Source organism: Orbicella faveolata, unplaced genomic scaffold (assembly GCF_042242905.1).
Source record: "Orbicella faveolata isolate gen_17 unplaced genomic scaffold, um_ofav_v1 contig_35, whole genome shotgun sequence".
NCBI lineage: Eukaryota > Metazoa > Cnidaria > Anthozoa > Scleractinia > Merulinidae > Orbicella > Orbicella faveolata.
The window spans coordinates 20,535,101-20,552,610 of NW_028301564.1; the positions used below are offsets into that span (position 1 = coordinate 20,535,101).

The 17,510-nt window shown below is 40.3% G+C and overlaps 3 protein-coding genes across 3 annotated transcripts; 1 reads left to right on the top strand and 2 right to left on the bottom strand.

Annotated features, from left to right (window-relative positions):
* Nucleotides 1–280: 280 nt before the first annotated feature.
* LOC149103698 (uncharacterized) lies at nt 281–900 on the bottom strand. Its single transcript, XM_089274200.1, has one exon. The coding sequence runs from the start codon at nt 755–757 to the stop codon at nt 281–283; it is 477 nt and encodes a 158-aa protein (XP_089130326.1). The 5' UTR covers nt 758–900.
* A 15-nt stretch (nt 901–915) lies between these two features.
* On the top strand, nt 916–8,594 carry LOC110051471 (uncharacterized). The gene is made up of 3 exons (XM_089274201.1): nt 916–1,100; nt 5,064–5,584; nt 6,346–8,594. Exons 1-3 carry the CDS (start codon nt 916–918, stop codon nt 8,589–8,591), a joined length of 2,952 nt encoding a protein of 983 aa, XP_089130327.1. The 3' UTR covers nt 8,592–8,594.
* Nucleotides 8,595–10,285: 1,691 nt separating this feature from the next.
* On the bottom strand, nt 10,286–16,814 carry LOC110051448 (uncharacterized). Its single transcript, XM_020757474.2, has 2 exons — nt 16,475–16,814; nt 10,286–14,273 (listed from the first exon to the last, which is right to left on the bottom strand). Exon 2 carries the CDS (start codon nt 14,077–14,079, stop codon nt 12,946–12,948), a length of 1,134 nt encoding a protein of 377 aa, XP_020613133.2. The 5' UTR covers nt 14,080–14,273; nt 16,475–16,814; the 3' UTR covers nt 10,286–12,945.
* Between the last annotated feature and the right edge of the window lie 696 nt (nt 16,815–17,510).

The following is a 17,510-nucleotide window of genomic DNA, read 5'->3' on the forward strand; positions in this document are numbered from 1 at the left end:
GTGGGCGGGCCCGGGCTTCGGAGGGAAAGGTCATTAGTAAACTTTTTACAAATTGAGGAGGGTCAAACCTATTTTATTCGCAACCGGGGGAGGGTCACAGTTTTGTTTTTTTGGCAAGGAATGATTACTCCATGTCACTTAGTTGACGCTTATTTTTTAAGAAACACACAAAGTGTATAAAAATCTAAAAATTGTATATACAAGCAAAGCTACCAGTCGAGATTAATCTAAATTGTTTGCAGGTGTCGAAATATTATATCAAAAAACTATCTTGTCCCAGCTAACATAATTGTCTCTCGACCCGTGCCCGCTTTCGTCCATATTTTGACGGCGATAATGTTTCCGCGCGGGGTTCTGGTATAAAATCAGTCTCCGGTGACGATTCGTTACTTAAACTACTCGGGCTTGACCCGACAACTCGATCTACTACATCACTTTGCGGGTCAGTTTCAACCTCGGAAAGTGATGAGGTCACTTGTTGCTGTACATTTCTTAGCGGGGGCTGCCGAGGTTGTTGACACGCCATTGAATCGTACAGCAAGCTGCCAATGTGCGCTTTGATCATTGCGACCTTTTCAGCTTTCTTCCCTTTGAAGGTGATCTTGTGATGGGAAAAGTACAAGGATAGCTCGTCCACCCTCAAGGACAACAGCTTATCGGAGTTGTACAGTCCAACCCAGTCAATGTCATTGTACTTCCGTTTCAGTCGTTCCATTCGCTCCCTTTCAGTCTCCTCTTTCTTCTTCTCCTTGCGCATTTTTATCTGGGCAAGGTGCTCAACATACACTGCCACAAGCTTTTCGGGGACAATGTGTTTATCTGAAAACTTTCTAATAGCCTCACTGTTCCCACTGACTAGTTCACTTTCCTCAACATTCCTCAATCATCAACGTTGTTCTTAATCGCGGTAGCGTCATGGCGTTTTGCGCTAAAATTTTCCTCTATGAATCTCCCGGGAGCCGCTGGATTATCAGAAGTCACAAAAGACAACTTGTGATTTATTGCTTTCAAAGCCTGGCGAACTTCCCACTGGCGCTTTCTTTCAGTCACGAAACAGCGGTGAAAGCGTTCCTTGTAGGACAAGTGGTCCAAAAGGACAGGTAGAATTTTGGCAGAATACTGTTCGAGAATTCAGTATATTCGCCCTTTGGGTTCGAGAGCCACCCCAGGTTTTCATTTTTCCACCTCTCTGGACTTGCAGGTTCACTTGTTCCCGCTCCCGATATGCCACCAACGGAACCAGAGGAGTAGTGGGCATCCTTTTTAGAATGGCGAGTCGGCAAACAGCCAAAATAGCCACAAGTTGCTTCATCTGACCTCATGAAATCCTCGCATTCACCACAAGCGCATTTCCCTCTTTCTATTCCTCGCACATCCTTGCCCATTTTCAAGTTTTCACCATGCAATCACACGCCACGCAATTAACTGCTTTGTGTGCAGACGGTTATGTGAGTAACACTTCCGGTTAGTTATTTTCACTTCCGGTTATTTTTGTCTTGGAGGAGATGGGGGGAGGGTCAGATGTTTTTGTGTAGGTATCTGTGAAGGGTCATGCATTAATCCATTCTGGGAAGTGGGAGGGCCACGACTTTTTTGGCAAAAAATTCCTAAAATACCCCGACCCTCCCCCCACCCCCCTCCCAATTAAAAACGTACCTTCCCTTACTCCATTATAAAGAATCTATTTTCTCGGAAACGAGTACCGGGACCCAACGATTTTTTTTTCCATTTTGTTCGAATGCAGCAATCACCTTCTTTCTATACAGTAAATATATAGGCCAATTTCTATTGCAGAGTAAAAAGCTATCACTGAAAATAAAACATAGCTAGCACTCACAAAAAATAATATGTGCTCTTAAGAACACTGCGTGCCTGGAACATATTGAATGCCTGTCAGCTAAATGTGGGTGCCTTTATCATGAAACGCACATCAATTTGTTCCTTAACAATGATGCAGTACATCTATTGATGTTTTTCTCACTTAACTTTTCCCCCATTTTTCTGCTCTCACAAAGCGTAAAGTGAATGGTTCAAATACAAACGTTTCTGAAAGCAGATAATTTAAGGAATTATGGGGTTTATTGAAGGTCCCCCTGCTCCTAAACGATCCCCTTTTTTTATTTCAAAATTTACGTTCTCTTGATGTAAGCAGCCGACAGGTAACTTGAAGTTCGAAAGAAAATCTATTTAACAAATTGACGTCAGTTTTTCATGCGTCTGTCCTGTTATTGATCATGAAATTCGTCATAACATTGTCAAAGTAGCTGTGACTACTTTATACGATACAGTACAATACAATACAATGACCTTTATTTCACCTGAATTTAAAATAGCAAAATTGCTAATATCTTCGAGAAAATGAAGAAATGAATAAATAAAATAGGATGGATATGGAATAATAAAATAAGTATATAAAATTACAATATGTACATTAACGTAATTAATGCAATGGCATTAAACCATCTACAACTGTCTACAGAAGGGACAGCAGTCAGTGTCAAATTCTAAATTACAAATTGTCGATTTGAAAGCTGCAACTGTTGGCAGTGACCTGGTGGTATTGGGGAGGGAGTTCCATAGTTTACTTCCATAGTAAGGTAGAGAGTGCAGGTCATATCTACTGGTATTAACACGAGGGATAACAAGAGAATGTCTACCACTGGTACGTAGATTTATTTTTAGACTTGAGAAAAGTGATGAAACAGTTAAGAACGAGAAGGAGCAATATTAAGATCGAACAACGTTTCGATGACTCCATTTTGATGACTCGATTTTAATATCGCTTCTTTTCGTTCTAAAATGTCTTGCGAAACCATAACTTATGATATTAGAAATAGTATAGTGACAGAATTTACCATATTAATTCAAAAATACCCAAATGTTCCGTACATACTGGCCTTATTACAGACGAAAACTAAATCCGTTTTGGGACGTTTTTCACACGCAACACTGCGTACTAATCAACCTCGAACTCGATCACGTCGTAAGCCGCCTAAGTAAGACTTTGTTCGATTCTGTTCGCAAGAACTATCGCGTGTCGACAGCTCATCAAACTAGATAATTTACATCCGGGCCTATTGCACTACCCCGCTATGGGAGCGAGCCGTACAGTGCGCTGAAGATAGCAACTAATGATATCGATCAAGACGGTTCTATGTTACGTGGCCTCTATAGGCGTGGTCTTTGAGCGACATGTAATGTCCGTTCTTCCATAAACTGTGGAGTCTACTGAGGAATAAAAAAATGTTGTTTTTCATTCCGTATTCTGCAATTGATCTCGGAATTTCGCGAAATACGTCGAGGACGTCAAATGTTTCGTTGATTTCGCTTTCGACGCTTTCCAATACGAATTTTACTGACGCGTCTTTTATTTTGTGGACATTATGTTAACCAGCTGAGAATAAAGTGTAGCAGTCGCAAACTCAAAGCAGAGTGGAGTTCACAGAGGAAGCTCGATTTGCTGTTTTTTCATTCCGTATCCCGCCATTTTAACCCGGAAGCGTCCCGCATCTCGCTTGCCGAATAGTACATTTTCCAATGTATGTTTCAACCAAGGTATCATCTATATCTCGCTATATTTTAAAACCATCCCCTTACCCTAAGCGCATGCGTGATTAGATCATTTTTTATCCAGGAATTTCGCAGAACACCTGAGTGTTTCGAAGCTTTCACTTTTCAAAGGCAACTCTACCGTTGTAAATGGCTAATCATATATTGTTCGCCCTCTCAATTGAGAATAAATGATATAGTTTCGATTCTCATAAAATCACAACACGAGGATTAATCGCAAATGGTTTCTCTTGTCACGAGAATGGGAATGAAGAAATATAATAGGGCAAGAATTATTAGTTTTTCTTCTAAAAGGCGCTTCATTTGTCTTTAAAGCACGTCAGCCGTTCTGTTACAGGAAACTGAAAGTCTAATTCCAACAAGAAGTTAGCAAAAACACACCTTAGAATTTTTTTTCTCTGTTTTGCACAAATCAATTTGTATAAAGCTGATACTGCAGCTGCCCCGAAACCTTTTTTACAGAATTACGCGCGCTTGATTGCTGCATTTCTTAAACACTGGGAAACTGCGATACTCAACAATTTTCATCCAGGAGACGAAACAATTACGCACGAGATGTGTTAACAATCATTGAAACTATTGCAGACCAATCAACCCCTGATAAAGGGAAATCTGAATACCACGGGAAAAAAATCTGGAGAGATTCTACCAAAAAAATATATAGTGAGATTCGATTTCCTTCCGATTTAAGTATTAACGAACCTTTCCTTTCGAGTCTTTCTCGCCATTTTGATCCGATTGTGATCGCTTTCCTGCGCCTCGCGTGTCGCAGCTTGCCAAGACTACCGGGAAACACAGCATGAAATCGAGGTCCGGTTAATGGTTAACTTTGATCTGTCTCCAAAAACTGGTAGGTAAAAAATTCATTTAATGTCATGGCGATTAACTACAGTGTTCTCCTTTGCAATGAATATATGAAAGATCATATATTTGAACTGTGGAGAAACATGCAGAGACATCGCAGTTATATACAACTTAAGCGGCTGCGAAATTAAAGCCTGAAAAAAAAAACATCAGGTTTGAACTAAAACTCGCTAGCTCGCGGAGACAGAAAGCAACGCTTGAGTGCAAAACCCAGACCCTAGAGCCTGCACGCAGGCTATAACAGGACAACTAACTCCACCGTCATGAAACATTTGAACACCTTTTATGTTCTCGCGCTAACGAGTGGATTTACGACTCTAATAACGGGGGGTTTCTTAATAATGATAACACAAGGTGAGGTTAAGTCTGAGTTGCGCTTTAAGTGCAAGAGCTTATATTGGTTTACGTAGCGTTAACCGACTAGAACTGTATTTCTGCTTCCACATAGACTGGGTGCTATTGTCTATAGCAGGGTTAACCCCTGGCCGATTAAATTTGAAGGCACTAATTTGTATACCTAGGCGGGAAAAGGCTAAAGAGTGTGATTTTATTCTAAATTAACATAAGGCTTAATTCGTCAGGTTATCAATTTGCATGGTTTGGAGACGCAGAAGCCATGAATAACATAGAAGACAAGACATTTTGCGAGCCATTTTTGTTGGCTTGGCAGTTGCTATCTTCCTTCTCAACACTGGTCGTGGTCTCAAAGCCATTATTGAGGTCTGCGAAGAATGTTTGATTGTCCTAAACAGCGAAGTGCTGAAAAAAGAAGAACAAATTTTCAATTTAGTTAACGTTGCTATATATAGAATGATGTTCACGGTGTATTGGTTCGTCCCTGATGACACAAATACAAAAAACTATAGCTTGAAACTTCTTGAAATTTACCGTGAGAGTGCTGAAATAGCGGAAGAAGGGAATCTTACGTTAACTCTGGCCAACATTTGTGAACAACACTTTAGATTCGCAGAAGTAAGAGAACTTTACAAGAAAGGGATGGGCATCATGCGAGAAAACGGTGACAAAAATGGGGAAGCACATGTTTATGTGGGGTTTGGAACCATGTCCTACTATCTCGGTGAATATGACAAAGCAATAGAATATCTTGAGAGAGCACTAGCTATTACAATAGAAATTGGGGACAGGAAAGGTGAAGCAAGCTGTTGCGGAAACTTAGGAGCTGTGTGTAAATCCCTTAGTAAATATGACAGAGCTAAAGAATATCTAAAAGAAGCACTTGCCATGACATTAGAAACTGGCGATAGAAACGGAGAAGCAAGCTGTCGCGGAAACTTAGGAGTTGTGTTTCAACATCTTGATGAACATGACAAAGCTACAGAGTACCATAAGAGAGCCCTAGCCATCAAAACAGAAATTGGGGAGAGAGAAGGGGAAGCATGTTGTTATGGAAACTTAGGAACTATATTTACATCTGAAAGTGAAGAATGATCATCGCAGTTAATTTTCCAATTTAAGCAACTGGAAAGAAGAAGCCTGAAAAAAATCAGGGCTTCAACGGGATTCGAACCTGTGACCTCCGCGATACCGGTGCGATGCTCTACCAACTGAGCTAGGAAGCCACACATTGGGAGCGAAGTCAATTAATTGAGTTCATGTCTTCCCGTGAGGAGTGAAATGATGTAAAGTTTATATGAAATATTTCATAGGTCACGGGTTCGAATCCCGTTGAAGCCCTGATTTTTTTTTTTTTCAGGCTTCTTCTTTCCAGTTGCTTAAATTGGAAAATTAACTGCGATGATCATTCTTCACTTTCATCTATAACCGCAGTTCATATATGAAATATTTCATATAAACTTTACATTATATTTACATCTGTTGGTAAATATGACAAAGCTAAAGAACATATTGAGAAAGCACTTGCGATCAGAATGGAAATTGGTGACAGAGCAGGAGAAGCAGCAGATTACGGAAACTTGGGAATTGTGTTTCGATCTCTCGGGGACTATAACAAAGCTAAAGAATATCTTGAAAGAGCACTTGCGATCAGAATAGAAATTGGTGACAGAGCAGGAGAAGCAGCAGATTACGGAAACTTGGGAACTGTGTTTCAATCTCTTGGTGAATATGACAAAGCTAAAGAATATCTTGAGAAAGCACTTTCGATCGGAATAGAAATTGGTGACAGAGCAAAAGAAGCAGCAACTTATGGAAACTTAGGAACTGTGTTGATGTCTGTTGGTGAATATGACAAAGCCAAAAAATATACTAAGAAAGCACTTGAGATCAGAATAGAAACTGGTGACAGAGCAGGAGAAGCAGCAGATTACGGAAACCTGGGAATTATGTTTAAATCTCCTGGTGAACGTGACAAAGCTAAAGAATATCTTGAGAAAGCACTTGAGATCACAATGGAAATTGGTGACAGAGCAGGAGAAGCAGCAGATTACGGAAACTTAGGAACTGTGTTTCAATCTCTCGGTGACTATAACAAAGCTAAAGAATATCTTGAGAAAGCACTTGCGATCAGAATAGAAATTGGTGACAGAGCAGGAGAAGCAGCAGATTACGGAAACTTAGGAACTGTGTTTTATTCTCTTGGTGAATACGATATGGCTGAAGTTTATCTTGAGAAGGGGCTTTCCGTCACTCGAGACATTGGAGACCTCGACAAAGAGATTACATTTCTTGGGAACCTTACTATGCTAACGGTGTCTCAAGGAAAGATCCAGGGGGCGTTTGACCTTCTGCTCTTGAGTTTGGACAAAAGCGAAAGTTTGCGTGATTTTCTAAGAGAAAATGATCAATTTAAAATATCGTTTTCAGACGCTCATGATTTTATTTACAGGAATCTTTGTTTATTGTTCTGTTTTACTGGAAATCCCAAGAATGCTCTTTATGTTCTAGAACTGGCACGAGCTAGAGCCTTAACAGACTTGATGACGACTCAGTACTCAGTTGAATGGCAAATCTCAGCTAACCCAAAGTCATGGATTGGCATTGAGAATATTATGACCAAAGAAAGTAACTGTCCTTGCCTTTACATTTCTTATTCTGCTCAACTTTTGTTTTTGTGGGTTCTCAAAACAAGCGGTGTCATTCATTTTCGAGCAGTACGAGTAGACGAACACATTGGTAAAAAAGAACTACTTGACAGTTTAGATGAATTCTTTGCTAAAAGTTTTCGAAGTTTTGGTGTTTTACCTGAGGAGGATTGCGAAGATCGATCTTTAAATGCCATTGTGCGAGAGCTGAAGTCATGCAAAGAAGAGCGCCGCGCGGCTTTGCGACTTGAAGAAGGTGATGATGAAGAGAGCCAAAATCCTGAATCAAGCCTTTCTTTGTGTTACAGAATATTCATCGATTCTGTAGCTGACTTACTGCAGGAGCGCGAAATCATCATTTTTCCTGATCACTCCTTAAACCAAGTTCCATTTGCGGCATTAACTGACAAAGACGGAAAGTATTTATCCGAGACTTTCAGAATTCGCATCGTTCCCTCTTTGACGACTCTCAAGCCCATTCAGGGCAGTCCTGCGGACTATCACAGTCAGACTGGTGCGCTCGTACTGGGGAATCCAGATGTTTGTAGAGTACGTTATAAGGGAAGCAAAAAATACTTTTCTAGGTTACATTGTGCAGGAAATGAAGCAGCCATGATTGGGCGACTGCTGGGCATTCAGCCTTTGATAGGACAGCTAGCCACAAAGCAGGCAGTACTTGAAAGATTACCTTCAGTAGGTCTGGTTTATTTAGCTGCGCATGGCAATGCCGAAAGAGGAGAAATTACCCTATCTCCCACACGCTCTAGTAATAAGATTCCAAAAGAGGATGAATACCTATTGACGATACCTGACATTGCAAAAGTTCAACTCCGAGCTAAATTAGTGGTACTTAGCTGCTGTCATAGTGCATGTGGCCAGATCAGAGCCGAGGGAGTTATTGGAATCGCTCGAGCGTTCTTGGGATCTGGTGCACGGTCAGTACTGGTGGCACTTTGGGCAATTAAGGACAGTGCAACTGAGCAGCTGATGTGTCGTTTCTATGAGCATCTTGTTCGTGGGAAGAGTGTCAGTGAATCTCTTCACCAGGCCATGACATGGATGAAAGGTAACGACTTTGCGAAGGTTCGAAACTGGGCACCATTTATGCTGATTGGGGATGACGTGACATTTGAGTTTGAAAAACATGGAAAATAGGGGTAAGTCTCTTTAAATAAGAAAACATTCAGTGATAATTTTATGTCATGTCTCAGGAGGAGCAATACCATAAGAATGGATACATCTTCCTTCTGAATTATTTTTCGCATGGATGGTCTGCAACGACGGTTTCAACAGTGCATTTCATAATGTTATAAAATCCGGGCAGAAGACGTGTCGACTTGAAATGTGAGTGTTGTGGCCTGTCCCTGTAGAAGGGCTTCCCTTTTCTACCCAGAGGACGGTCAACAGAGATAGTGAGCAGAGTTATCGAAGAGGCCGATAACTTGGATTGTGTCATTTCCCTGGGGCTGCCTACTTTTTTAACTTTATCTTTTTATGTGCGCTGGAATATTGACGCACGACGAATGTTTTTCGTCGTGCGTCAATATTCTGGCGTACGTAGAACCATCAATGCCAACACAAAGACTGGCCAGGCCTGCATTACCTGCTACTAAGATTGACATTGTCTCCGCTGCACATCCGGCGAGAGAGAGACAGATCTCATTAACGCCACAGGTAAAGATAATCTCACATTGGGAGACCAAGGTACGTCTGATGGCATCGCGACAGATTCTGAAGTCGTGTATTCAGATTGCACTTCATTAAAATACCAGCAATATGCTCAGGCAGAAATTTGTTCTAAGAAGAACAAAGTAAGAAATTCTATTGTATTGTATATCATTTGTTAAGGCACATAGAAAAAGAGGCATGTAAGTGATCCCACTACAGCAATAAAATACTTGTTACATACTCAGATGTTGAGTTCTTCTTAAGTAATAGGAAAAGGAAACATTTTCTGTGTTTCTCTCTAGATATCCTCTGGATCTAGTTGAAGAAACACGAATGCGTTCGTGAAATTATCTCCCAATTTAATTCGTCACCAGTTGATTATGCCCACTGACATACAGCGTGGTGTGAAGAACTTTTGAAAATGTCCCACGCGCATGTCAGGCTTCCAGACCATATTGGGGCTGACCAGAAGGATCGCTGTCTCTGGAAACGGCACGGTGTACGCACATGCGTAAGAGCAAATCATCTGTTCTTACATAAGCTGAAAAGCTAGATGAAGCAGAAATTGATGTTAGTTCTTAAAAAGATTGAAGCTGATTCTTTTTTTTTTTTACCTATTTCTCCGAGAAAAGTCGAAAGGATGTATTCCAAGCGTGGCTGAGTGAAAGCTGTACGAGTGCACACCGAACTCAAATCAAGAGTAGGTGTCGACGTCACAGTCAACAGCTAGCACAGGTTGTACTGAGCACACTGCGCTGATAGTCAAGCAGTAGCCAACAAATGAATTTCCAAACAACTTTATACGCTACTGATAAACAAGACAATGCAAGCCGAGGCAACCAAAGAAAAAAACCGAACTGGAAGCTAACAGCCAGTTGTATTAGTGCTCTGTATATAATTTAGCAGATTCTGCTGTAAAGGTTGCAGATTAAAATGTAAGCTCTCCTTTAACTCCTGTATTACGCAGCCCCTAGCAGTTTATATGTCAGCAAACCAGTTACATTAAGGTGGCTGAACACAGTTTTTGATAACTGTGTGTCATTCACCTTTTTCTCTAAAACCCTTGATCCCTCGGTCGCCAAAAATGGCAGCAAGCAAATTAACAACACAAACTGTTTTTCTGATGGTTAAGCTGACGTATGTGCCGTTTCCATGGCAACATGAATAAATCTAAACAGGCCTTTAAAATCGGTTTTGTTTATTTGTAGAAAATCTAGTCATTAGATTTTCTTTATAATTTGCCTGTAACAAGCATGTAACGATTCTCACAAGTTAATACCATTTTGCTAATAATTTAACAGAGAGATCTTTAATTATCCCTTGTTGAAGGTTCACTGGAATATCTAAAATTTCCTTTGTTAAAATTCAATTATTTTTAATACCCCAGTTACTTATTTCCTAAAGTATTTTCGTGCCTAATTTCGTGAAATTCTAATGAGTGTTTCTCGAGAAATAGGCGTATTTCCGAGAGTGCAATTTTTCATTCAATCGCAATTTTTTGACTTACTACGCATGCGCTGCGTTTAACTGGGTTCTTTCGGTAACAAAGAAAAAGCTGAGAATTGCTGGGTTCTTTGCATCGTTACCTTTTCTAACATATCTTTGTAATAAAAGACTAAAGCCATCAATACACTGCGTTAAATTATGGAGAAAAATGGCACAGATACTGCGGGTGTTGAGTGAATAAAATGATCGCTCTATTGACGTAGCCTGCGTCGCAGACAGTCTAAACCGCCGGTATAGTCCGTCTGCGCAACGGCTCCCAAAAGCTTGTTCTGATATCCCGCCGTTTGTTTATCCATTTTTGATTGGCTAGTTTCTTACGCACTTTCTGATTGAATAATTCTTGCGAAAGCGATCACGCAACTATCACGTAATGCTGAAAATAATTGTGTGCGGGTTTCCCAAGAGCATTTGTACATCTACTTCGAGTTGGAAATAAGATGTCTGCAATAACAGAGGAAGATTGGCAAAAAGCGTTCAAATCCATGAGAGAGCAGTTTGAAGTCGATAATCTTCTACCTGAACAGGAAAACTCGCTTCGCAAATTTCTGGGAGGTCAAAATATTTTTGTAAATTTGCCGACGGGCTACGGTAAATCTTTGATTTTCTAGTGCCTTCCGATCGCTGCCGATGCTCTGTTCGGAAAGCCTCGTGGTTCCAGTGTTCTCGTTGTAATATCGCCATTGTGATCGCTTATGGAAGACTATATTCTCTGGCGAAGCCGGACAAAGATAAATATGACAACCGTGATAAGCAGCAGCAGCATTACGTGCAACAGTTAATCAAACAGCCGGGCCCGGCATAATAACATGAATACAAAATGCAAGTAACCAACATGTTCGCGGAATATTTCAAACTTTGTCCCTCCAGATCTAACATTTACAGAGCTTAAAACATATCCTGCAGTACAAATGAGCCAAGAAAAAAATAGCACGTGGCAAAAAACAGAGGTGTCAACAACGGAAACCACACAGACCTATGACCTCTAACGACTCTACTCTGGAAATGTCCTCCTAAAAACACAGGATTATTGCTTAGCAAAATATTCAAAGATCCCCCTATCGTATCATACAAAAGGGGCAGATCCTTAAAAATACACTAGTTCGAGCAAAACTTTCAAAGCGGCTATTTATTAATACACGTTGGATAGGAGTTGTGTAGGCCTGTCACTCTATTGTTAGCATTGCGTGATATATTTCGCAAGAATATGACCAATCAAAAGGCGTGTAAGAAACTAGGCAATCAGAAATGGATACACAGATCCGTGTATCCATGCGGGATATCAGAACAAGCTTTTGGGAGCCGTTTCGCAGACGGACTATATCGGGGATTCTATGACACGTCCGACTGCAACGCAGGCTATATTGACGGCATGTTTGTTTTTTTGCAATCCTTGTGCGCGCGCTGAATTGCATCAGCAAAAGCGCGGGCAAAAGCTGTGTTCGGCCACCTTAAACGAATTAAAGTTTTCTTCTTTGCCATATAATAAACATCTTATTAACCGAGCTAAGTCGGTCGTGTGTGGGAGAATCGACCTCGGTCGTGTGTACAGACCTCACTGCGTTCGGTCTGTACTCACGACCTCGGTCAAGATTCTCCCATACAGACCTCCAGCTCGGTTAATAAGAGTTAAATATTTTCTGTATTCATTTAACCAAGCCGGAATTGTCCCTGGTTATAAAACTCGGTGTTCTCTCTCGCCTTATTTATTAGGTTAAATCTTTCTGATGATGTAACATGCCACATGACCATTTTGTTAAAATTTTGTAAATTGGCGAATTGGTGGCGAAATTTACTTGAATTGATCAGTAAATGAGCGTTTTAGATGCAAATTTAATTAAACTACCTTGCTACGTTTGGAATGATCTTCCTTGATTTCGTTGGCAGATATTATAAATGGGTTCAAAGTACCTTGTACGCACGTCAGTATTGCGGTATTTTTTTGTCAGTGGCAATTGATTAAGGCCACATTATAAGGCCACATTATGTTAGCAATTTGTTTTTGTATCAGCTACTAGCTAAGAACTTATCTAGCGATTTTCGTACATTATTTAATCAAAACGTCATCCCCTTGAGAAGATGTTGCAACAAAGAGTCTTTACCAGTCTTTCCGCGGTTGAAGCCGCTGCCGCTGCCAACGGGAGAAAAACGTACATGTTGTAATGTAAGCTAATCATAAGGTATATTACACTAGCTTTTCGGTTCCTTTTGCTCCTATTTAATCAGATAGCTGCCGCTGTTGTTGTCACTTTAATATATTTTGTCTTACACTATTGGTTTCTTGTTTTTCTACCGAAGTTCTCCGATCGTGGGAATCGGGCAGGTATATTTCCGACAATTAGCCTTCAAGAGCCGAGGATTGTTGCTGGGGTGAATTAAGGGGAACCAGGGTAGAGCTGGTCCGAGCACGTCCTCGACCCATTCCTTCTCCGCCTTCAGCGTATGTTGAAATAACTCGTGACGATGCATCCGTCGAGTTGCTCACGTCAACGCGAGGATCCCGACCGCACTTAAGGATCTTCTTGATTGCCTGGCGGTATTTGGACAATCTCCAGGCGTAAATGCAAGGGTCCAGGGCGAACTTCATGACAAGAACATCAAAAATAAGCGTGCTCGCAAGGTCAAGTCGGAGTCTTTTTTCATAGGATAGTGATTGAATGTCGTAAAACTTATACAGTCGAAGATTCCAAAAGATCATTGAGGGTAGAGTAAAGATGAGAAAAAACGTGACTAACATCAGATTGACTGCAGTAAATTCGCGTTCCTGTTCTCTTCTTCGATTTCGCGCAGCATCGTTTTGGTCCAATCCGCTGACCCGTTTGAGATGCACTCGATAAGCCAGGTAGAGAAGCAGATAGCTTAGAATCAGAATAATCGCCACCGCATTCGTGTTCAAATGCGTGTCGATTTCTAGTTTCAATCTTCGAGGGACTCTGAATTCAGGGAGAAGCGAGAATAGAACAGAATATATGGTTACCACAACCAGCGTGACCATGGCACTCAGACGAGTAACAAAAGCACGGTGTTTGTGTGGAAACGAAATCGCCAGATACTGACAAAACGTTAGCGCAAGTAGAATCAAAAAGGACGCGTTCATCGTGATAAACGATACGTGAATGTTAACCTTCACGCAATTGTCAAACACCTTTGTCATGCCCGGATCACGGTGGAGCTGCAAGTAAGTAGCAATATTGAAGAATGCAGTCAATGGATCCACAACAGCGCCGGTGAGGAAGTCTGCCACGGCTAGACCAACGACAAACAGCGTGGTGGGTGTCCGGAACGACTTGAACGGGTCTGTGATTATCGCCAGAAGCAGCAGACCATTGCCAAATATCGTCATAACAGCAATAAGCGAGAGATAAATCCCCGATATCAAATAAGTCATATCTACCGTCTGGACGAGAGATACCAACTCTGGGGGTAAAGGAGGTTGTCTAGGAGGGGGTGGTGCGGTGGTGTTGTTTTCCATTCTTGTCTCCGCCGACGTTTTACGATTGTTTTTCCAATCACTTTTTCTTGTTATATTCTCGAAACTCCTATAAGGACCGTTCTCTTCAAGGTAATGCAAAACCGCTAAATATGAATCTGAATGTAACGTTGCTCTGACAAAACAGGAAGACTTCCCGAGCCGCGAACATCTAACCACTGAGATTGTGCATCCGCCTGGGAAGAAATTTTAAAAAAATTGTAGATTAAATACTGCTTGTAGTTGTATTGACGTTGTGTACAGACCTGCCAAAATATTTGCCATTTTTGTAAATATATTTATATTGAATTCTTGTTTGTTGACTTGCTTTAGGCACTAATAGATAAATTTTAGATGTAGTCCACAAAAGCAAGTTGAAATTAAACGCCTCTCCCTCAAAGGTTAAAAAAGCTATTTAAAAAGCAGTTGACTAGATGATTGTATTCATCAGAATTTCATATTCAGCTTTCTCGATCAGTAAAATTAAAATAATTGCGTACTTGCTTTCGAGTCACTCAATGTCTTGATATTATTTCATTTCTTACGATTCTTTCCCGAAAATAAATCCCATTGTCAGAATGCTAAGAATATTTACTTGATTACGTTCCCTTTCTTACCCGTACTAATTTACATGGAGGCCACATCCCATAATCTGTGTTTGAATCTGCAGACTGGACTCATGCGGGATTTATTTTCATGCTTTTGTTTCTACTCTGGTAATATCAGAATGGAACAAAACGTGCCATTTTTAATTTTATCCGTTATTTTTTTCCAAGGATTTGTTTGGATATCAAGCGAGCTGTTTGACATAATTCTTTAATAAAAGTGTCATTTCCACATATTGTAGATATCTTGTATATTTTAGACCACAAAATATTTAAAGTTTTTTTTCAGTAATTGCAAACAGTTGAAACTTTAATTAGAATTTCACAAATTGGCTTTGAAAACGGTCAGTTACGGCTTTAACAACGTTGATTTATAATTAATGATCACAAAACGAAGCTAAAAGCATTGTTCCACTGAAAATCCGAGCATGATAATCTGCCGCGGCCACTGTTTTTAATGTGAATCGCAGGCGAAACAGAAGTTCCATGACTTGTCTTTCAAAAAGATCTAGGCACTTTGAAAACAGTTCCCACTTTTGGGATAGCAGCTGGGTTAGTATTTATAGAGTTATTCCGTCCTGCCATCTCAAAAGCATGAGAAGTTTGAAGCCGAAAATATACTTATTAAACATTAACTTTCACTTTAACCAGCTTTAAGCAGTAACTTTAGCTAGTTGTCGTTGTCGGGGTTACATGGGGGAAAGGGGGAGAGGGGGGGGGGGAGAATTAGAGGGGGAATAGAAGGGGTCGTGGTTTTGCCTCTCCCTTCCCCGTTACGCCTGAAACACAGGCTAGCTTTCCCACCAAGATCAATGATATTATAATTCTATCAAACAAAGAGAAAACCCTGAACCTAATATAGGGGAATGCTTTTCCCTATTTACACAGAGTTGAGGAGACTTCTGTTTTTTAAGATTGTGTGATGTCAAAAGCGCAAAGCCTTCCAGTTCTGCACGAAAATTCTCGCCGCTCTATGAGAATGACTCTGAATGACTAAAAAAACATTGTCTTGTAAGATCAAAGCGATGTTCAGAACACAAAAAAAGTACGACTATGACCAATGTTTGACTTTTGTTAGCTACATTCAATCGCTATTATGACTGTAATCGCACGCATGTAAAAACGGTCGTACAGAGGCGCTCTCTTGCACGGTTCACGAACGGAAAATAACGAATCACAGGCCACGGATATCAAAATTTCTTTTTCCCGAACCACGAAAATAAGCATTTGAGGTACTCTTTTTTATAACCTGCTCTTAAAAAAAGTGTTCGAAGAAAAGCAAAATCGTGAGTCCATATTCCATATTGCAAATCGCATACCTAAATCACCGTCTCGATACAGACGACTCTAACCATTCGTCCACTTCGTGTAGTAACAGCCTCTGTTGCTTGGTAGTTGCCGATGTTTTACAAGACCTTACGATAATTGTACAGAGGTCAAGTTTGATGAGTTCAGTCTTAACAAATCTTCCGGAGGACTCTCGCCTCAAAATCACGAAGAATAGAGTGGTGAAATCAAGAATTTCGGTTAATAATTCAAGTTCTTCACGGGTCACGCAAAACCTTCAAGTTACGGATCACTAAGAATAATTTCTTAATTTCACGTTTCACAACAATAAAATCATCAGGTAATCACGCATCACGAGAATACCCCTGTAAACTGTTTCAGGCGAATTTCAGATCATTGTGTTACTCGATAGCGCTTGAAAAAAACCATCATGGTCGCCTGTCTGTATTTCCATGTGTAAACTTGCGCTCCGGTTTTTAAACGTTCGCTGCTGTAATGTTACTTACCAGCGCTTCCCCGCGACAAAGTTGTGATCAATGTTTCTGGTATAAAACGTATCACTCTTGGGAGAGAAAGATATGTACTCTGTCGCCCGGTTGTCGTTTTAGTGACCAATGTAGAGCACCTGCTATGCTTATTTAATCAGCCGATTTCTAGCTTTCTTAGATGTTACAAAAATCTGTTCCATGAAAAAATATCACCTCTTTCTCTTAATCGCACAGCTTATCGAGCAGTTAATATGAGCCGTACACGGCGTTTGTTTTTCTGTTTTCCGTTCTCAGTAGATTCCATATCCTGTAGTGTGGCAAGAGATGAATCACACGTCATCTCAAAGAAAACATGTGTTTCCACAACATCTCCACGATATTTGTACGATGATATTAGTTGCTTGGACCTGATCGACATTTTCAAGATATCCCGTCAGAAATACATCACAACCCAAAGATGTCTTTGTTCTTCCAAAAAATTAATTAAGGACTGCGCTTTTTCAGGAACATGTAGTAAATATGTGACGGAGACATTTTTTGAACTGTGAAAAAGAAGACCTAGGGAAAATGGGATTTTTATGACTCCACGTCGATTTTTAAAAGCTTCAATTTACGTTCTTTACATTCAATACTTTTAGTTTGTTAAGCGAAACAAATTTGTCCAAACCAACTAACAGTTATTTTGCTATTTTTTTTTATTTTTTATTTTTTTCAACTGAAGAACTGAAATATGTAAATCTTGCGGTCATTAATTTGAATATTCACTGAATCGTCCAGGAAAATATGTCGACTATTGCGTTGACAACGTTCTGAAAAATAGCTAAAGTAAATTCTTAATCAGAACAACTTGTCAGAGTAGTATAGCTAGGTGATGTATAAATATGTCGTTGTTACCGGAACAATTTACTACAGCTTATTATCGGTAAGTCGTTGACGGGACTGAACGTCCAAACTATTCTGTTAGTCGTGAGGCAAACAATGGCTGTTTACCATTTACACAGAGAAACCAATTCGTCAATGTTTGTGCAAATGGGAAGCAAAAATGCCTGAGGGT

Excerpts from the sequence above, each read along its gene's own strand:
- LOC149103698 (XM_089274200.1), bottom strand. The coding sequence starts at position 757 with ATGCGCAAGGAGAAGAAGAAAGAGGAGACTGAAAGGGAGCGAATGGAA.
- LOC110051471 (XM_089274201.1), top strand. The coding sequence starts at position 916 with ATGGCGTTTTGCGCTAAAATTTTCCTCTATGAATCTCCCGGGAGCCGC. Across the intron at positions 1,101-5,063 it reads CAAGTGGTCCAAAAGGACAG|AAGACAAGACATTTTGCGAG; the intron begins GTAGAATTTTGG and ends TGAATAACATAG. Across the intron at positions 5,585-6,345 it reads AGAAATTGGGGACAGGAAAG|GAGAAGCAGCAGATTACGGA; the intron begins GTGAAGCAAGCT and ends GTGACAGAGCAG.
- LOC110051448 (XM_020757474.2), bottom strand. The coding sequence starts at position 14,079 with ATGGAAAACAACACCACCGCACCACCCCCTCCTAGACAACCTCCTTTA.